Source organism: Meriones unguiculatus, chromosome 6 (assembly GCF_030254825.1).
Source record: "Meriones unguiculatus strain TT.TT164.6M chromosome 6, Bangor_MerUng_6.1, whole genome shotgun sequence".
In the NCBI taxonomy this organism is placed as follows: Eukaryota; Metazoa; Chordata; class Mammalia; order Rodentia; family Muridae; genus Meriones; species Meriones unguiculatus.
The window spans coordinates 53,016,800-53,038,691 of record NC_083354.1 but is presented as its reverse complement, the minus strand read 5'-3'; the positions used below and the strand labels follow the sequence as shown (position 1 = coordinate 53,038,691).

Sequence of the window (21,892 nt, the reverse complement as noted above, 5' to 3'; positions counted from 1 at the left end):
GCCAGAGCAAGCTGCTTGCCTGGCAGCTCTCGGAAAAAGGCAAAGCTCAGGGTCACCCTCTAGCAGCCAGCAGCTCACAGGCCTTAGTGATAGCTTTGCTAGTGATTTGGGACAAAATGACCCATTGCGGTTTTAAAAAGCAGAGCAAAGGGAACTCAAATAAAGGAGCTGCTGTTTGCTGAGCCTGCTATGTATGCAGCTCTGTGCAAGGCCTTCGATAGGTACCTTCTATTTAATCCCCTAGAGTTTACATTTAAGGAAGGCAAAGCCAGATGGGAATAACCTTCCCAGTTCAGAGTAGAGACAGCTAAGCTGGGACTAGGTCCCCCCTCGCTGTTGTTTTCCAATGTCTCCCTGTGGTTCTAGCCCTCAGCACCAACACGTGTGGCATGCTCCACAATCCACACAAACCTTGGTGTATTCTGTGGAGTATGTTCATTTGTTGGGCATCACTTATTTTCCCTTTTTTGATCATAGCACTGTTTGCACAATGATTTAAAATTTGCAAAGTATTTCTATGTGCAATGGCTTGTTCTTGACCTCCTGGACTCCTCCACTTCCAGGGCCACAGGGCTTTTCCATGTGGGGATTAGGGTGGTTTGTTTTGGGAAAGAGAGGGAGAGGGATGGAATCAGAGGGAGATGGTAGAAAGACTGAAGGTCAGACAGAGATGAGTGGATAGTAGGGCCATGAGGAAAGAAGCTATGAGCCCAAAGAGGAGAGTGAAAAGGGAAGGGGAAGCCTGAGGGTAGGAGGGACCAAAACTGAGGCTACAGGACATAAGGAACTGATTCCCTAGAGATGACACTCAAATAAGCCAGGTGCTACCCTGCTGAATGGAAAGGGAGCTGCATGCTGCTTGTTGTTCTTTTTTTGTTGTTGTTGTTGCTTTTTTGTTTTTTTGTTTTTTTGGTTTTTTTTGAGGGGAAGGTGATGCTTTCTTGTCCCACTATTTAGAGCCACACTAACGGCTAGTATCTTTGTGTTTGAAGCTTAATATCCAAGTCCCAGTTTCACTCTGTATCCTCTGACCTGTGAGATAACCGGAGGCAACTTTTGGTTTAGGCAGACAGCATCTGAGAGACGGGCAGTCTGCAAGCCTGAGTTTGTTTCTTGATGAGCTGCTAGGCCAGCTTCATGGAGAAGAAGTGAGTTGGTTGGGACAGAAAGAGGAGCCAGACTTCTTCGGTGCTTCAGTGGGTATTGTTCCACTGAATTCTAACTACCTTCACACACAGGTCTCACCATCTTTTTGTAGACTAAGTCGGGAGCTAACACACGCCCGAGGATGCCCGAGTCATGTCTGTCACCCAAGCTTTCTAAAGCAGCCTTCGTAAAGCTGATAATACACCCTCATGGGAATTCCCAACCTCTTTTTCCCAGCCTTGTTCGTACTCCCTGCTCTTCACTATGCTTTTGAATTAATAAGTAGAAATCTGAATTCCATCCTTGCTACTTAACAGCCCCGAAGTTGGAGTAAATCCATTCGTCTCTCTTTAGCCCATTTCTCTATCTGTAAAACGGACTAGTGCTGCCTACGGCACAGGGTTCTTCCTGTCCTCTGTGTGGTGATGTTTCAACTGTCTTATTTATGATCTTTTGCCTTTGTATGAACATGCCCATCTGGTGTCCTGGTCTTTCTAGACTGTGCTAGATAATATAGTAAAACAGCTCTTCCTGAAATAACAGCAAACAATAAGAGCGACAGGAAGGGTTCAGGATGTTTTATTTTCCCCCCAAGGGCTAGAAAGTAAATATTTAGATTTTTGAGGGGCACATGGCCTCTGTCACCAGTGCCACTGTTTCAGGGCATCCATATACAATCTGCAAGGAGTGGGACTGTGTCCCAGTGACCCTTTTGACGCCAAGGCTTGCATTTCCTACAGTGTGCATGTGCTATAAACTATTATTCTTTTGACTTTTTAACAACCATTTAAAACATGAAAATACATTATTTTACCTAGTGGTTCTGAAAAAACAAGTGGTTCCCTAGATTTATCTAAGGACTAGAGTTTTCTGAACCCTGGCTTAAAATCCATTATTACTGAAGGAAGTATTTGCATTTTAAGAGGGGATTATTCCTTTACAAAGAATCAGTAGTGTGACGGGGCATTTTAGAAACCCAGCATCCAGCAAAGGAGAAGCTGGGAACATTCCTTTTTTTCCATGTTATTGCCGTCCTGCATATCAGCAGCATAATTTCACTGTCAATAATAGACGGAGCTCTACCTCCTTGGTCCTGAACAACTCTGAAAGCCCATCTGGACGTCTCACTGAGTCCATCACCCTCCATTTTGAATCAGTTTCCTTCAGAGAATAAAATCTAAGCCAGCTCTTCAGTATTAATCTGATTTTTGGAAGGGGAAGAGAGGAAGCCAGCTGGCCCCTGTCTGGGCTTTCTTCTCCCATGTTTAGGCCTCTGGGGGAGAATCTAGCAACAGATGCATGGCAAAACTTTGAGGCATATTTTTGACAGGGCTTCAGACACAGCCAACTGCAACTTTACCCCCTCAGTTATGTTAGGCTAAAACTATAAATCTAACCTCCTTTCCTGCCAAAGCACTTTAAATTGGTTTTGGAATGAATACGTGGCTTTAGTAAAGTACACTCAGAAATAATCATCCCTTTTAGCTGGTCACCCTTCACTCAATCTTCATTTTGGTGGTTAGTGAAGCCATCCTTCCTGAGATTCGTGCTAAGATCATGGATGCAGGGGCTTCTCCTTGACCTCAGAATGACAATACTGTCTTTCTCCCATGATCTCACCCCTTTGGTCAATCTAGGCTTCCTCCTCTGAGCCCAGCCACATTGTGGTCCCTCCTACTTTACTAACACCCCCGGTAGGGTCTGTAACGCCCTTTTCTGCTGTGTTCAAAACCACCTGTTGATCTAGATTTGAGCCAGGCATGGCTTCCCCAGGGTCCCTACCTGCTTCAAGTTCAGTGTCTCATTTGCATGTCCACAGGTCCCTAAACCATGCCCTTCATCCTCAGTGTGCCATTGCTCCCTTTGCTAGGAGCGCTGATAGGCTGTATCTAGATCAGGTCTTTGTAGGCCCTGCCTTCGGCACAGAGAAAGCCTCTATACTAAGGGAACTATTTGGTGGTCAGAGAAATATTACTCTTTAAACATCTACTGCATTGTAATATATAAGCAAGCTTTAGTTCTCTCTAATGATGTGACTAAGATAGGAGATTTTATACCAACCAGCAGCTTTTCTGCAGCTATTTTTTTTTTTTTTTTTTTTTTTTTTAGTGCAAATGTTATATCCACATTCTGGTGGCCTTGATGATGTCCCTGCATGATAGTCTTATTCAAAATGAAGTCTATCTACCCACAGTACCCGGCCCTACCCCAATCTTATTAAGTCTGTATTTGATCCAGGCCCCTGGCTGATTTTGGGGGATACTCAAAAGTTATACTTCCTTCCCCTCAAAAGCCTGCCTGGTGAAACCGTGGAGCATCTGAGGTGATTTGATGCACCTGCAGAATCACGCAAACCCTGGAGAACACAGGGGCAGTGTTCAGCCGCACAGCTGCATCTCTTGTCTTTTTATTTGAATGGGATGCTTCGCTGTGAAGGTTTGAAGAAAAGGCATTGTTGGGTCCATAAAGAAACATGCAGTCAAGATGGGTGAGCTGCTGAGTCAGGCATGCCTAACATCCTGGAGTCCTCTGCTCAGGGATGAGTAAGTTTCTTGGGGACTGGAGAGCTGACTCAGCACTACGGGGAGCCGGGATTCGCTTGTCTGGTTGTCTGGCTACAAGTCCAGGGAAGAAGCAGTGAAGGGCCACATGGGAAGTCCATCTCCAGTGCTGTCTTCTGTAGAGCTATCATCTTGTGTGAACAGGAAGTGAGACCACGGGGTTTGAGTCTCACCTGGTAGGACCAGGTAGAAGTTATATAGCCTGCCATGTAAATGTTATGGAAGATAATGCTGTCAGCTTGAGAACACAGAGTGGCCAAGGGAGCAGAAAGAACCATAAAGGAAAGCAAGGTCAAGGACAGCATTTCTCCAAATAACAGACAAAATGAAACCAAACACACAAAGTCTCCAGACCAGCAACTCAGAGAGACACAAGCCTTTAAGGAACAGATTAATGCCTCTGTGAGGGGTTCATCCCCGTGGGGAGTTTCGTCCCCGTGGGGAGGCACTGCAGTCACTGCCACCATCCACTCTGACAGCTTCCACTCTACCCTTTGAATTCTCTCACTCATGAGTGGGTATTTTTTGAGACCTGCACGGCTTAGGTATTGGCCTAGCTGGGGTGACAGGGAATGAAGAAATGACAGAATCAAGGAGTGGGTGGGTCACGCACTCTGATGGAGATGCACCAGCAGCAGCTGCCGGAGACTCAGCGTGGTTATTTTACGCACTTGTGTCGAGGAGGTGGGTTTATCGTATGCAGCTGATAAACCGGGCTTACCCATTCTCCCTGAGGAGGCCGATGTCTCTGTAATGGAGCAGTCTCAGGCTGTAACTGTCAGGGAAGAGGAAGCAACTGCTGACCCTTCCTACATATGCTGTCAACATTTGTACATGGACCAGAACACAGAGGAAGGCTCTGCCTTTTCCCTGAGCCTGACCCGGGGAAGGCTTTGTCATTCTCGTGGGTCTGAGGTCTTAGGGTCTGTGATATGGCCATGCTCATGTCAACAATACACACTGACACAGGCACGGTATTCCTGTAGGATACCCAGGCGAGATGACAAAACTTAGCCGACAACAGGAGGGAAATGACACGCTGAGATGTCTGCTACTCATACACGCATCTTGCAGGAGAGCCAAGATGCCAGCCCGCCTCTGTCCTGTGCTGAGCCATGTGTGCACCTCTTTGCTGGTTCAGCATATAGTCCTTCATCCCACAACTGGATATGCCTCTAAACACATCAGGTCTCAAACTGTTGGACAAAACACAGAGGCAGTTCATGCTTCTTCCCTGTCCAAAAGTGACAGGGAATGTTCCTGCCGGTAAAGTCTGCCGACGCCCCATAGTATGAGCTGCCTTCATTCATGTCTGTCTGTGTTAATGCCTCAAGAGTGAGATAGATGAGCATGTCTGGGTTCGTGTTTTGCATATAAATCCTTCCTCCCTCCTCCTGCTGTCAGCAGGATTTCAGGTAAGCCTCCCTCTACCCGTTGGGAAGTGAAGTTAGCTAGTGAATCTTTAGTCTATGACTAAGTGATAGAAAGTTCAACGTCAGAAGCTGTGGGGGGTGTAGTCCTGCCCTCAAGGAGCTCATGTGCTTCCTGAGGAGACAAGACCAACCTATGGAAAAGAGACTGGAGCTGGGAAACCAGAGTCTGGGGACGCCACACCTTGGCTGAGGTGTGGGATAAAGCTGGAGGTAGAGCCAGTGTCTTACACACAGGTAAGGCCAGGGGCAGAGTAGGGCAGTGTGTGTGTGTGTGTGTGTGTGTGTGTGTGTGTGTGTTGGGAAGCGGGTGTTGTATTGTAACAGAAATCAGGGGTCCCTGTTGTAGACCATCATTGGAGTCTGGGAGCAGATTCCAGTGACACCCCCTTTCCCCCAGTGTGGGCTTGGGGAGGCTCCACCTCTGAGCAGTTCCCCTTGCCCAGCTGTGACAATTCCCTGGGAGAAGCTGACTGCTGGAAAGGCTCAGTGGGGTGCAGACTGGGAGTGCTCCCGGAGAGGCAGGGCTCCTGAACATGATGGATTGCTTTCACTGTGCCGCAATCCCCTCCTGCCTGCAGGGAAATGGCTTAGAACAGGTACAAGCATTCTAACTGCCAAGCTGTGTTTGCTGGCTTGAGGTGCTAGTAGGAAGTGCACTGGGGAGGGGCTGTGCTCTACTACAGAACTTCAGGGAATTCACTGGGCACGTGCAGGAGACTCCTTCTCTGGTCTGAGAAGTTGAGGCTCATTGAGGCTCCTCACTCTCACTTTCAAAACTCAGCCATCTACCTCACCCTACCTCTGATCTCTCCAATCATGCCTTCTCCGTTTCCTAAAAGCTAGGCTACTGTTCTCCCTCAAAGACAAGCTCTTTCTTTTCTGGGCTCCTCTCCTGATACAAAGTGCAGTATCTTCTCCGACATGCTCCAGGTAAAGGCTAACCTTGCTACCTCTCACCAGGAGGTGACCTGCCTTGTCTATGAAACCAGCAAGCTATGGCTCACGCTAGGTTGCCCTGTGAAGCTGAGAGAATGGATGGACCAAGCAAGAAACATATCCAGGCGCATAGGAATGCAGCTGTTCCCAAGAGCAACACTTCCATATAGATGAGAGCCTGTGGCCTTCAGCAAGGGTAGAAGAGAGAGCAGGCTGGGGGGGGCTAGAGGTGAGAGGTGTTTACACATCTGGGACCAGGATGTTAGGTGGGCAAGAGTGGTGTCCTCTTGAGCTCTGGGGTGTGGTGTGTGTGTGTGTGTGTGTGTGTGTGTGTGTGTGTGTGTGCGCGCGCGCGTGTGCATGCGTGACAAATGGCAGAAAGGTAACGTGCCCACTCCTGCACACAACAGTTAGCTGGAGAGCCCAGCTACGAAAGGCTGCTTGGGGCAGTAGGTGGAGGGGACTTGATGGAGTTTGCAGCAGGTAAGCTGGAGGGATAGGTCTTCAATGTACAAACCATGGCGGCATCTGCCACCACAAGCTACCAGCTTAGGCAAGGAGCCACCGGGAAGCAGGTGATTCTAGTATTACACATGTGTTAATCACAGCTTGACAAGAACTGATCCAGGGAACTGATTCTTCCCTCCTCTCTTTGTTCCAGGAAAGAAGAATGCTTTTTTTAAAATTATTATTTAAATGGAGGTCTCACCGTCCATTCAGTAATCCTCTCAACACTGTGAGGGTCTACATCCTGCCTGAGCCTCTCCTGGTGCTGGCGACAGGACAGGCAGCTGGCTCCTCCCTGGCTGCCCAAGATCACTTGTGGGCCTTGTCAGCAGCATTACATACTACAGAGTAGGTGCCCGATACATCCCTCACGCACAAAATTAAGCACAACGACAAGCTTTTTAAAAATACACTTAACACCAAATTTGCATAGATTTAACAAGTACAAAACTCTATAAATAATGTTTAAATATAGGCACGAACACGTACTCCAAAGTCTGTAGGTGCTTCATTTGTCAAAATCAAAAAGTACTGGGATTTTTATTTACTTATTGATTGATTGATTGATTGATTGATTGATTTTTAGATACAGCCTCATGTTTTGTTTTGCTTTTCCCACTTAAAACCCCATTGTGATCATGCTTTGTGCTCATAAAGCATCTGCTTCTTTTTCCTTGGCTTTCTTTTGAAAGGCTAGGCTTTCACTGATGATCTTTACCAGTTAAAATAAAACATAGTGGCTTCTTAGGTATTGGTTCATTCATTCACTCATTCATTCATTGGTCATTTCCTAAGTGTCTTCCATTAGGGCAAGGCATTGTTGTAAGCCTGAGAAATGCAATAGTAATAGTAAATCAGGCAGAATCCAGTCTCCCACCTCCTAGCGAATTACCCACCAGAGCTCAGGCTCCTGAAGCTGGGAAAACAGTTTTCTATTCCAGCCTCTCTTGTTCTGCTCTTCTGTTCTTTCTTTCCTTCATTCATCACTGGATTACTGGGGGAGAGGGGTTGATTTTTCGAATGAGAGTTTTGTTCTGTAACCTAGGCTGGACTCAAATTTTCAATCCCCCCTGCCTTAACTTGGGTGATGATATTGCAGGCATGCACCTCTAGTCCTGGCTAGCATGGCCCTCTTTCTTTATTGCTTAATTCTGAGCAGACTGTACTTTGTTTTACACACATACACACACACACACACACACACACACACACACACACACACACACACACACCATTTGTGGCTCTCATTATCATTTTATCTTCTCAGAGATGAGTGCCTGGGCTTTCATCTCTCTCCTTTAAGTTTATGCAGCTTGTGCTGTGGAAAAGCTTATGGAGAGCTGCTTTCTGAGCAGAGCAAGTCCAGGTTGTGCTTCAGCCACAGGCGTCTTTGCATTGTGAATGATCAGTCCAGATGAGGTGGGTTGCACTAAAAATGAGTGGCTGACACAACAGGGTGGCTTGGCATCAGTGTGCTTGATAGAGGCATGGATGACTTATAGAGAGGGGGAGAATAATGAGGTCAGAAGCTTAAAGACACATCATTAAAAGGCAGTAAGCAGAAGCCACAAGAGGAGTGACCTTGCAAAGCACCATGGGTTTTGAGGAATTGAGATTGAGCAGTAGCATTTCCAACGTATGCAGAAGAAATGGAGCAGTCGGTGCCAAACCTGAGACACAGAGATAAAACTAGCATCCCTCCTTGGTCACCATTCATGTCACTTAGAGCTATTGTTATTACTCTAAAGACCACTCAGTTCTCTTGCAAGAGCCATCTCTGCAGTTGCCCTTGACTTCCATGCTTTTCCCCAGTCAATCATCTTGGGGAGACTGGACCATGCTCTGTCTTTGCTTCCTGAAAGATATAACTGACCCCAAATGAAGGTCCCCTGAGGGCCATTGTCCTCCCTTCCGTGCACCAGGCTTTCAGAAACCCCCTCACTCAGAGGTTCAGTCCTTCTCTTTCACCCTCATGTGATATGCACAAGGACTATGCAGACATCCCCAGGTGCTGAGCAGTGATGCAGAACATGAAGCCCATCAGTCAGGCTCAGCACTCTTGGGTAAGGCCAACAGACCTTATCAAGTTCTTCCAGGCTCTGAAATGTAATAAAATTTTAGTAAGAGAGAACTGTGGTTAGCGTTGAGTTGTCTTTGTCATTTGCAACTGTAAAATGGAGATTATGTATCATGGAAGAGTTGTGAGAATACACGAACTTCTATTTCTTACAGGAAAAGCAACTATACTTTAAAACTTCCCTTAGACATGGGCTGTGAGAATCGGGGGCACCCCTAGTACCCTCTGTGCTCCAGCTCAAGTTGCCTTCACATAGCAGGACTGATAGAAGCGAGCTCACCTTGCCAGCCAGGTTTGCACACTGGCTTCACATCCACCTGCACCAGGGTGTCCTGAGCAGCGGGCTTCTGTCCACAGTCGTAAGCAGTTACCAGGATCTCGTACTGCCGTTGCTTGTCATAGCTCAGCTTCTCGGTGTTCCTGATGTTGCCTGAAGAACAGGGACGAGCACAATCATCTCTGATCAAGTGAAGTAGGTTGCACTTATTCCAAACAGCTTTCCTATCCCATCAACCTTCAGAGGGAATGAAATGCCCACCCACCACCTCTTTGTGGAAAAAAAAAAAAAAGGAAAACAAGAGCATCACTGCCACCCATAATATCCTTGTGCTTTAGTGCTGGGTTCCAGGGGATGACTGGTTGGGGCCATCTCTCTTGCTCAGTGGGGCTGGTCCAGGCAACATCTGTAATCTAACTGGCCTGTGTGTCTAAGTAATGGGTGCCAGAAAACTACCTTGAAAGTAGTTTTCAAGGTACCACATGTGTACCTCTGATGAGGGGCACAGAGTGCTCATCTACCATGAAGTTTCTGGGAAAGAGATGGAATCCAGACAACATCCTGGCACATAATTTTTAGCATCTGGGCTTGTCGCCAGAAACGCTCACTGCCTCTTCTCACATTATTTTGCTACCAAATAGGAAGTAAAATCAATAAGAAAATGTGTGACCTCCCTTCTGAAAGCTGCACAGAATAACAGATTCCTTGCCCTGAGGAAGGAGACATTTTTCTTCTCCAAGAGAGACCAAACAATGTATTCACAACCATTTGTGTGTGTTTGCTCAGAGGAATTCAATATTATGATCAGAAATAAGTATTTGTCATTAATGAGCAAAACTTAGATGGTTGGGTTTTTGATGGAATGCTAATTTGTTCCAAATGAAAAACATGAATAAAGACCCAAACTTAATACTCTTAAATGTTTAGTGCTAAGACATTAACATCTTCAACTTCTAGGAACCATTTCCTTCCTACACGTTTTCTCTCCCTCTCTCTTGCTCTCTCTCCCCTTTTGATGCTGCCTTGACAGCAAATACGAACTCAGATGTTATTACCCCAAAATAAAATTATGAAAACAAGAATTTTGTTGATGAAGCAAGAAAACAAATCAACAAACAGAATGGCTGATTATGACATCTATCTTATATTCCCCTAACACTAAAAGAAACTTATTTAAATGTGCTTTCTGCATTTCAACAGTTAAATATTATCCATTCAAATTGGGACAGTGAGCTACAACAAAAATTTCTTTGAAAATCAAACTTAGCTCTAAAGACTGGGAAAACTGATTCAGCTATCACATCTACCAGCATATCCCAGAGAGGAAGTGGAGGCTGGTTAATGTCAGAGAGAATACCACAGCACCTGAGACACTGGAGCAAAAACACACCTTTGTATATGCTGTCAGCTATTTCTGAAATCACAGCTGTATCTACTGATGTGGAACCATATTTTCTGAGTAAAAATGGGCTTGCCATGCTTCTGTATTTTTGTCTGATATGTAGAATTCCTTGTGCTTTACTCCACTTGTTGGTTTAATTCTGAAGGCCTGCACAGGTCTGGGATGGCTCCTAGGATTGGTAACATGCTCTATGGCAGCGGTTTTCAACCTGTCAGTCATAACCCCTCTGGGGGTTGAATGACCCTTTCACAGGGGTGGCCTAAGACCATCAGAAAACAGAGATATTTACATCATGATTCATAAGAGTAGCAAAAGTAGAGTATGAAGCAGCAACAAAAATAATTTTGTGGTTGGGGGTCACCAAAACCTGAAGAACTGTATTAAAGGGTTATAGTATTAGAAAGGTTGAGAACCACTGTCCTACAGGCTCTACAAACTGGTCTGTGGTTGTCCTCATCACAGGGAAGGACTCTGCCGAGTAGACACAATTTAAACTCATCAAAAGAAATGCACCTGATTGAAGTTTGGACAGAAGTCTTAATTTTCTTTTTTCTTCAGAATGAAATGACCCCGAACAATAATATTACTTTTGTTGCTGCTTCATAACTGTAATTTTCCTACTATTATGAATCATAATGTATAAATATCTGTTTTCCAATGGTCTTAGGTGACCCCTATGAAAGGGTCACTTGACCCCCAAAGGGGTCATGAAGACAGGTTGAGACCCACTGCCCTGGGGAGTGCTGATGAGTGCTAACCAATCCTAGAAAAGGCACAGCACTTAAAAGAGGAAGGCTCAGGGTTGACAATCCATGTAGCAATAAGCAGACAAAGCACTATTGATTGTAGCAGAAGAATAAACACACAAACTGAATCTTCAGCTCAATTTGTTGCAGCTCTACTTCCGGAACAAGTCTTAATGAAACTGTCTGGGAGACTAATTTACTTTCTCCACCATCACTGACTCCATGCATGTGCAAATGAGTTTCAAAGCAAAGAATTTGAAACATTAGGTCACAAATGAGGGTATAATAATGTGGCCCATTGTTGCATGGGAGAGGGTTGTTTGGGAAGAAGATACACATTTAAAATGCTTTGAAAGCTCAGAAAAAAAAATCTCACATCTGTGTGTCTGCTGCAAATGTATCTTTTTCTCCACCTATGAGTGAGTTTCTATCTCCTGGCTGCTTACAGGAGTTGGGCCACAGTAAATTCAGGTAAGCTGCTGGGTCTGTTTAAAAGTCTAAATGAATTTGGAAGTTAACTCTTAATGGCCAATCAGAACTTACCTTGCATATTAATTAAGTTTTTATTTTTATTTATTTTTTTTAATTAAACGTAGGTGAAGAGGGTGAAATCAGAACGCTGATATTCACCCTCTTGCAGGTGGAATTTAAGTTGTGGCCACCCTTCTGGAAATGTGCTTTGGTGATTTATGGCAGTTACTGTGAAATTGCCCAGACCTTTTCAGATGCAACTCCTCATCTAAAAGTTGGTTCTAGAAAAATGGTAAAAAAAACCAACAGAGTGTAGATATGTATATGATTCTGTTCATTCAGGTATTGCATTCTAGCAAGTTGTTGCATTAATTTCCTCAGATATTTAATTTCAACTTTATTGATGAAGAGTTGAGACAGGGCTGAACTAGGTTGTCAAGGACTCTCATCCCGCTCCTCCCCGAGGAGGAATGAAAGGTGAGTCAGTGTCTCTGTGCTTCCCCTCAGATTTATAAGGTACAATCGACAAACACTATATATTTAGGTTATCGTGCTGTCAGCCTTTTAGCCATGGTGACATTTATCTGATAGAAACAATTTAAAAGAGGAAAAGATGTATTCTGAGTGATGGTTTCAGAGGTTTTAGTCCATGGTCAGTTGACTCCATTACTTTTGGACCCAAGGTAAGGCAGCATGTCATGGCCAAGAGCATTGGGTGGACAAAGATGCTTGCTGCATAGCAGCCAGGAAGCAGAGAGAGCCAGGCAAAGGGCTAAGGACAAGATACACCCCTCAAAGGCATATTTATGGTGACCTGCTTCTTTCAACCAGGCCCCCACTCAGTCCCCACACCATCCCAACAACGCCATCAGATGGCTCATCTACTGCTGAGGTCAGAGCCTTCCTGATCCAATCATCTCTCTGGGATTGGGCTCACTAGCTGGAGACCAAGTCTTACTATAGAAACCCTTTGGGTGCCTGTTTATATCTAGGTCATAACAAGTGTACAGTGTGACAGCTTGACCTAATTGTAGGAAATAACTCACAGTCAAGACTCAATATATGTTTACTTCACATAGTTATCTGAATGTGCTTGAGAATACTTGAGATCTACACTCAGCAAAATCCAAATTACAGTGCATTAATATATAGCAACAATGGTTGCCATGTTGTCATTAGGTCCCCCAAACCGATTCTGCCTATAACTGAATGCTTATACACTCTGACTCCCATTTCCCCACCCCTAAGTCCCTAGTAAACACCATTCTACTCTCTATTACTCTGAGTTCAACTTTTTTTCTAGCTTCACATATACATGAGAGCATAAAATTCTCTCTTGCCTATTTTACCAAATATGATGCCCTATAGGTTTTCCAACGTGCTGCAAATGAACTTTCTTCTTTTTGTTTTTTTAAGATTGGACACTTTTACAATGTGCATGTCTGCAGACATCACTCTGTATGTACACGTCTCTCTAATTTCCTTGTCCGTTCTTTCGGCTGCAGATACTTTAGGGTTCTGTGTTTTGGTTATTGCAAATTATGTTGCAATAAATTATGGGAGTGAATTATTGCCTCAAGAAAGCAATTTTATTTCTAAGGACTGAGGCTATTAGAGTATATAGTAATTCTATCTTTAATTTTTATTTTCTGTAATGAATGGCTAAAAATTTATATCCCAACCAACAATATACAAGGGCTTCTTTTTCTTAAAGCAACTTATAACATTTGTGACATGAATCTCTTAGCTTTTTGATAAAGGCGATCATAACAGTTGAAGGGTAAAATATCCTTGAGGTTTTAATTTGTGTTTCATTTATGGTTAATCTTTTCTCATACCTTCTGGCCATTTATATGTTTTCTTTGGGAGGAAATCTATTCAGGTGCTTGGCACTTATTTTCCTAAGGAGTTTTTGAATCCTGTATATGTCTTGAATAACTCATTACTGTGCACATGGCTTATAAATTTTCTCTTTACTCTGTAGGCTGCTGTTTTGCTTTGTTGATTGCTTTATTTATGGCAAAAAATATTTTTAGTTAATTGTTTTTGTTTCTTGCTCTGTTGCCTATCTTCTTGGTTTGCTAAGAAGTATTTGTTTTTTCATGGAAAAAATATTGATATTTTGTCAAATATCTTTTCTGTATCTATTCAAATGGCCTTTTTTGTCTTTTATTTGGTAAATATATGTTACATCATTTTATTTGTGTGTGGTGAAACTTCCTTTTAACTCAAAGACAAATTCTACTTGATCATGGTGGAATTTAGTATGTGTTATAGTTTGAAAGTGAAATGTCCCCAATGGGTTCAGGTGTTTAAACATTTAGTCTCTAACTGATGGGACTATTTGGAAAGGTTATCGAATCTGTAGAAGGTGGGGCCTCACTGGAGGAAGTGAATCACTGAAGGTGAGCCTTAAGGCTTTATGGTCCATCTCCAATTCCTGTTGACCCTCTGCTTTCCAAGTGAGGATGCGATATGACCAGCCAGCCTCCTGTTCCTGTCACCATGCTTTACAAGCCTGCAGCATTTCCTTGCCAGGGTGCACTACAGCCCTGTCAGAATGGCCCCAAGAGACTCAGAGATCTGAACATTTGGTCATTAGGGAGTGACCCTACTTGACAGAGATTAGGAGGTGTGGCTTTGTTGGAGTAGGTGTGTCCTTGTTGGAGGAAGTGTGTCATTGAGGATGGGCGTTCTGGGCCATGCTCAAGCCAGGCTCAGTGCCTCTCTCTTCCTGCTGCCTGCTGATCTGCACGAAGTATTCTCAGCTACCTCTCCAGCACCATGTCTGCCTGCATTCCCATGCTCCCCACCATGAAGATAATGGCCTAAGCCTCTGAAACTGTAAGCCAGAGCCAATTATTTTCCCTTATAGAGTTTCTGTGGTCAAGGTGTCTCTTCACAGCACTACAACTCTAAATAAGACAAGCTCCCTGAAAGAACAAGCCAAAGTAAATTTTTTTCTTGCTTGAGTTGCAAGTTATCTTATCACAGCAGTGAGAGAGTAACTAAGACAGTTTGGTATTGGAAAAGAGGGACTTGCGATGATAAACTTGACCTCATGGTTCTTAGGCCTGTGGGATTGGTGGGAGGAGTTTGGAACATTTTGGAGTTCTGGGTTATAAAATACCTTGAATACTATAAAGAGAACTTAATGGCACCTCTACTGGGGGTGGTGTTAAAAGATACTGCTGGGGCATTAAAAGAAACATAGTAGATGCCCCGGTCACAAGATTTCAAACAGGAGCAAAGACTCTACTAGAGCTGAGCTAGGGTCAACTTGTATAATATTTTGTTTAAGAGTCTGGCTTCTTTCTGCCACTTCATGAGAACTCGTGTGAAACTGAACTTAAAGATAATCTGTTTGGCAGAAGAAAGGTGTGTGAGCAAGCTTAGAACTCCAGACAAGGCAGCATACCTAGCTGCTAAGGAGATTAGCACTATTAAAGAGATGTAACCAGCTGCTCTGTCTTCTCCACCAAGATGGGCTCTGCTTGAACTGTGAGACAGAACAAACCCTTTCTCCTGTAAATCACTTTTGTCAGAACATTTGATCACAACAGGAAAAGTAACTAAGGAATTACACTAGTATTTTGTTGAGGATTACTTCCGCTTCTAAGTTCCTTGCGGATGTTGGTGCAAATTTTTCCTTTATTGTAGTATCCTGATCTGATTTTGGTATAGAGGTTAGCCTTTAAAAAAGTTGGGAACTCCTTTCTCCTCTTTAATCTTTGTAAGGAGAGTTTGAGAAGGACTGGTCTTTAAGTATTTGGTTAATGGCCATGAAGCTATCAAGCCCTAGGCTTCTCAAGGATAGGAGGCCACATTCTCTCATTACTGATTCATTCTCTTTACTCATTCCACTTACCCAGCCATGGTAGACTCTATGTTCCCATTTCTTTTAGGTTATTCAGTTGACTGATGCATAATCATTTTTAGCAGTTTCTTACTTTCCTTTGTGTTTCTGGGGTATCAGTTTCAGTTTTCTCATTTCCTTTTTTTTTTTTTTTTTTTTTTTTTTTGTCTCTCTGGTATAGCTACTAGTTTGTCATTTTATTTTAGCAAAATGTCTTTCACTGATTTATTTTCTATTATTTGTCCAGTTTTTTTTTCCATTGATTTCTGCTCTGATCATGGTTAGCCCACCTTTCTGTTAATTTTGAACTTTCTTTGTTCTTTTTATGGTTCTATGAAGAATAACGGCAAGTCTTTCTTTTTTTTTTTTTTTTTTTTTTTTTTTTTTGTCTTTTTAAAACACAATTCTTACCACCATAAATTGCCTTCTTAGAACTGCTTTTTCAACAGCTTAAGTTTGGGTATGGTTACACTTCCTCCACCCTTAACTATTCCTTCAACTTGTCTTTTGGTAATTTCCTCCACCCATTGGTTGTCAGGCGAATGTTACATAATTTACACATATTTCTGAATTTTTCATCTTTTGTTTTCTTCCTGGTATTATTCTCTAGTTTCCTATAGTTGTGGTTGAAAGGGGTGGTTGATGTGATTTTATTCTTAAATTTAAGGCTGGTTTTGTGCTCCAGTGTTATCTATCCTGAATATGTCTCCTGTGTGCTTTGTATTCTGCTGCTGTTGAGAAAATGCTCTGTGTGTGTTGAGCTTTAAAGTATAATTTAAGTGCAATGCCTTCCTATTGATTTTCTGTCCAGATGATCTGTCCATTTCTAAAGGTGGGTATTAAAGACCCTTGCTATTATTGTATTATTGTTTGTTTTTTCTTTCAGATCTGTGAGTATTTGCTTTGTATATTTAGATGTTTTAATGCTGTACACATGTCTTTATAATAGTTAGCCTATTGACAAGTTTATCCTCATCATTAGATATTGACCTTCTTTGTCTATTGATACAGTCTTTTACTTAAATTCTACTTTTTCATCATTTAATCACTGTGAATTTTGATTGGTGAATTTAGCCCATTTACATTTAAAATAATTATTAGTAGACAAGGACTTAATATTGTTATTTTAAATTATTTTCCAGTTGTTGTCTACATCCTGATTCTATTCATTGCTTCTCTTTACTTTCTTTATTATTTGATAATTTTCTATAGTAGTACATTTTTATTGCTTTCCCCTTTGCTGTTACTATGAGGCTTACATGAAATATAGTTATACTGGTCTTTTTAAAACCAACATCAACTTAACTTCAGTAAAAGCTATGTACCCCCTATCTTCAGGTGTGTGTTTGGATGTCACAGTTTACCTGCTTTTGTTTTCATTGTATATTATCTTAGTTGTACTTAGTCTTAATACTTTTGTCTTCAAGATATATTTGTAAGTAATTTATCTATCACCATGATAGTATCAGAATATTATAATTTGATATGTACTTATTGGTACCAATGACTTTCACATGCTTTGATATTATTAAACAGCATCATTTTGCTTCAGCTCAAGCATATATGTCTATATACCACACCCATGCTTGTTGCCTGTAGAGGCCAGAAGAGGGCATTGGTTCCCCTGGAACTGAAATTATATGTGAGCAGTGAGAATGACTCTTATAGTCTTCAGTAGTTGTCTGAGCATTTGAAGAAAACACATCCACCTTTTCTAGACTCTTGGGAATGGCTTCCGGAATGAAATACCTTCACTGTGTGGGTTGAGGGGTAACCCTGAGGCATCACACTTAGTGTCCAGCATGTGGTTCCAGATGTGAAAGGGAGAGCATGATGACTTGTTTCAGGAATTTGGGATTTACAACATCAGCAATATGTGGTCCTTGGTACTGCAAGGGATATGGTGGCAGAGGGGTGGCTTGGTTTCCTTGTGGTAGCTGTGACAAGGAGCAGATGCTGAAGCCATTGTTGAACATCTGACTGGCTGCAGGAATGCACATGATGACAAGAGTTGGGGTAAGGTCGGCTGTGAATCTCTGGGTATGGTACTGTACATGCACAAAGCCACAGGCAGAAGGCTGGTAATGTGTACGTACCCTATTATAAACACTGGCTTTGTTTATCCATTTGGTGCATGGGAGCCAGCAACAGAGATTAGACCAATTGTCTGTATATGTATAACAGTAGGGCTCAAGCTGCCAGTGTGGACGTGGGCAGATGCAGGAACTAGCTATAAATTCAAGCCTGGTGGTGGTGGTGCAAGTGGCAGGGTGATGCCGCTGGGCCTGGTTGCGCAATGTTTGTAGCTACAAAGGTTGACTGTGAGCACAGCACGTCAGCCAATGGGCATCAATGACAGGGTTAGTGAGGCATCAGAGCTTACAACGCTCATCTTTGTGGCTATGGGGAGCAACTTGAGGAGTGAACATGATTGTGGGGTTTGGTGAGGGAAGGCAGGGCTGGAAGGCATGCCCGTGATTACATGAAATAGCTGCAGACACACATTTAGCTGAGAGACCTGATAATGAGAATTGAGACTAGATGCTCTTGGGCTCAAGGACTAGTAACAAGTGCGTATGTCATGGTCAGCCTATGCTTGCAGTGGGTGCACAGGTCATTTGTTTATGGCTCCCTGGCTGTACTGGTGTCTGGTTGGGTGCCCTTGGAGGAAGCAGCTAGGTTTATCTCCTGGACAGAGCATGAAGAGGAGTAGTGGCTCAAATACCCAGAGACTGAAAAAGTGAAAAACTATGGGCTCCTTAGTGGTACAAGAGGATAGGATCTGTCTCTACCACACACCTGGCACCTGGCAGCTGCACACAATGACATCACGTGTTGCAAAGCAACCTAGGAGAGGGCTAGTGCATTGGCGCATGCTCTAACACACATGGACGAGGTTAGCATGGAAGAAGCGCACGGCCGGCATGGAGGCATGGATGGAGGAATTGGCCAAGATGAAGAAGAAGCAAGTCTTTATGGAATTATGGATGGGAGGTAGCCTGGGATGGGGCTGGGAGGTAAAGACAGTTTAGAGGGTTAATGACTGTCCTGCTCCCAGTGAAATAAGGCTACTCTAAAATCTAGCAGGTGTCTGTGTCTTTTACTGATTGTGATAGCGAAAGAGCCTGGCTAAATGAGCCTGACCAACTCCATGACAGGCTTTATTTTCTTGCTAGACAGAACAGGCCTACAAGTTAGAGGAAAAAACACAGAAAAAGGGCAAACAATCAGTAACAGCCAAGACATCTGGCCTGGGGAAGATAAGGTTCCTTAACTACCTGTCTGAAAAGCACCTAATCAGAGTCACATAGCCATCATGGGCACCAGCCAATTTCAATCGAGGTCACATAGCCACAGTAGGAATTCCCCTTCCCAGCTTTAAAAAGGGGTCTTCAAGCTCCCCTCTGGGTCACTGCCATGTTGTAAAGGTGGTGACCCCAGTATGCTGGACTTCTGCAGAATAAACACCCTTTATTTCTTGCAGGCTAATCAAGTCCTGGGTCGTTCTTTCAGTGTATTCTGTACCCTAACATCAGGGGGTTAGATTACAGGGCAAATACTAAACATTATTAACCTGATACCATTTATTTTCAGCAATGCATGATAATGAAAGCTACAGTGTTGTGCAGTGGTGACCAAGAGAGAGGAAGAGGAACCCAGTGAAGGCTACTGGTGGCCTCTGAAGAGGAGGTCACTGGAGACCACATGGCTGACACTGAGAGTCCCTGACTATCTTATTTGTTTCCAGATATTGCCTGATGTCTTGGCTATGTTGGCCTCCTTGATAATGGGTGGGATGACTCTGAAGTAAGTCCTTTGGGAACTGTTTTGAAAGCCTGGCGAAGCTGGATGTTCAGCACACTCTACTTTTTTTTTTTTCCTATGGAAGGAGTAGGTGAGCTCAGGAATTCCCTCTCTGTGATGGGCCCTGCCAGCCTGGGGGATGGGCTGATGTAGGTAAAAATGAAACTGATATTCTTATTTAATTTTTACATAGTTATTCTCAATATTTCTTCCATTGTCTTGTAATTTCTTAATTTGATCCCATTGTCCTAGACTGGCTGTTTTCATGTATGCATGGCTACATACTTGTTCTTTGTTGGGGAAACAAACCGGGGCCTCTTTCTCTGCTTCCTTGGTGATCTTACCCCATACTATGCTTATGAACCTAAACTCCTATCTGTCCCGTTCAAGTATCATCAAGGAAGAGGTTTGTAGTGGGAAGCTTCAAGTGCCAACAATATGGCAACAAATTAGGAAATTCTTCCTGCCTTAGGGTTCAGTTTCTCCTCTTGTCTACTGAAAACTGAATCCAGATTCTGTTTATTTCAGAGAGGCTGGCCAAAAGCCAGCGATGGAGCTTGTATGCCACCCAGTACTAGAACTTTCCAAGATGGAGGCAAAAACCTCACTTCAAAGTTCTATGTGCATCATCTCAGCCAAGATTTCATGGAGACTGACTAAACCCCATGGCCCAGTCACAGGAACAAGTATCTAATGACCATAGATAGCAGCATTACTCAGCTGCTGTGAGTACTCTGAGCAAACATCCCATCCATGGCCTCAGAACCATGAGTTTAGAGCTGAGACTGCAAAGGTATCACATGGAAGGAGATCAAAGGTTACAGGTGAAAGATGTTGGGCCTGTAGGTACAGGAGGTCATTCTGCCTCCACCTAAGTATTTCTACTCTTTCTGCTCCTGTGTCTTTTCCTTTCTTCTCACAAGCAAAGAGCCTGGCAAGTTGAAGAACTGGGAGCATCTCCTTAGCTGTGGAATAAAGAATGTGGAAATCTTTGTGGTCTAGGGAGGGATCTGAGACTCAGCAGCACTTTCCATGATGTGCTCATATGCAAAGACCTTCTTCAAGGAGCTGAGACAGTTGCCACAGAAGTGATGGATAAGGGCCCACTGGGAAGCTCATTAGACTGGGAGCTGCCCAGGTCCTGTCTTCATTACACGGAGAGCCACTTTTGTAAACCTCTCTGTTGGGGGCCAACTCTCCTCGCCATCTTATGTTGTAAACCAAAGTTGGAGGCAGAGGCCTGGCAAAGGCCCATTACTCACTTTTAATGAGACAGCCAGGGAAATAAATTGGCATATGTTAGTGGAATGGCTCATCAAGGTGAGTAATTATCTTCTTGACTAGGGCCGTTTACCCTCAGATGGAAGAATTTGCATTTCATCTTACCCTGGGAGCCCTTGAGAACAAGGACCAGGAGGCCAAGTGCAGCTTGACCAGTAATCACAGATGTCTCCACTGAGCTGTCTTGCTATTTACCATGTACTTGTCATGCCCCAGATTCCCAAGCTTTTTGGGGACAGGCTGAAAAACCGATGACAGGGGAATAGAAACCCAGAGGAGGAAAACACAAAAGTTCTTTTGTAATTTATGGTTTGTGTGTGTCTATGTGTAGGGGGTACAGGCCAGCTTCTCATAGGGCTTGGCTTGCTGGTGAAGCTGTGTGGGAATGGTTCTGGAAGGTTCCACAGATAAAACTTATCTTCCCCTCCAGTATTCCTTCCTTCTCTTTCCTCCTGCCCTGTATAATGAACCAGGTACAGACATGTCCCTCTTAGTCACATGCCTTTAGCCTCCTGTCATAATAAACAGGCAGATCTTCTGGGACAATACTTGAAAGTGAGGGTGCAGGTGTTCCCTTGCTTTCTGGACCCTGCTCTTGTTCTGAAGATGCAAAAGAGTATACCACAGAGCAAGCTTCCCTCTTGAAGCACTCCAGAAGACTTAGGAGCAAGTGACTAATTTTTGCCCACTGTCAATGGTGGCTGGCAGGATTCTCGAATCTAATTTGCATTCTAACTCCAGTTACCAGCATTTGTTTTTTCACTCTTCATGTCCCCTTCATGATTTCTCTCTCTCTCTCCCTCTCTGTTTGGTAAACTCCCATAAAGACAGGCTTGTGTCTATCTTAAGATCTCTTCTAGCTCTACTCTGAGTCTATCACCAAACCTAAGACTTGGTTACAGATGTCTCAGGTCTTGCAACTTTCACATCCTTCTGTGCTACCCAACTGTTACCTAAAACACAGCAGGGATAATATAAAGTACCCAGACAATTCACACTACTACTAAACAAGGTACTCAGCAAATAATACCATTTCATTGCATTGCAATCAAGTTATAGTCCAAGTGGACTGAGTTGATTGGACCTCTGGCCATGTGTACACTATCATAAGAGTCATGTTAATGGTGATGGGTAATATCCAAATGGTTTTATGGAACCATTTTCAGTTCAATTCAAACTGGGGGTGGGCAGAGGCTCTGCTACAGTTTGGATTCTCAAAGGGGAAGTTGGCAAGCGTTTTAAACGTTTCTTAACAAAGTTATGGTTGGAAGGTAGCTTAAAATTCCCAACTCTGTTAGTATCGCTTTGCCTGGAAGCAGAAACAAGTGGTTGTTGTTGGTGATTGGGGAGCACTCACATTATAACTGAGAATACTGTAAGGGATCCAGATGTGAC

General features: G+C 43.5%; 1 protein-coding gene across 2 annotated transcripts in view; it reads right to left on the bottom strand.

The window, feature by feature from the left end:
- The window catches only part of Clstn2 (calsyntenin 2), a 583,465-nt gene that overhangs the window by 116,033 nt on the left and 445,540 nt on the right, over positions 1 to 21,892 (bottom strand). For both annotated transcript variants that reach the window (XM_060385459.1, XM_060385458.1), the window contains exon 5: positions 8,941 to 9,090. In XM_060385459.1, the coding sequence (XP_060241442.1) occupies positions 8,941 to 9,090 (150 nt within the window). The remainder of the gene's footprint in view (positions 1 to 8,940; positions 9,091 to 21,892) is intronic.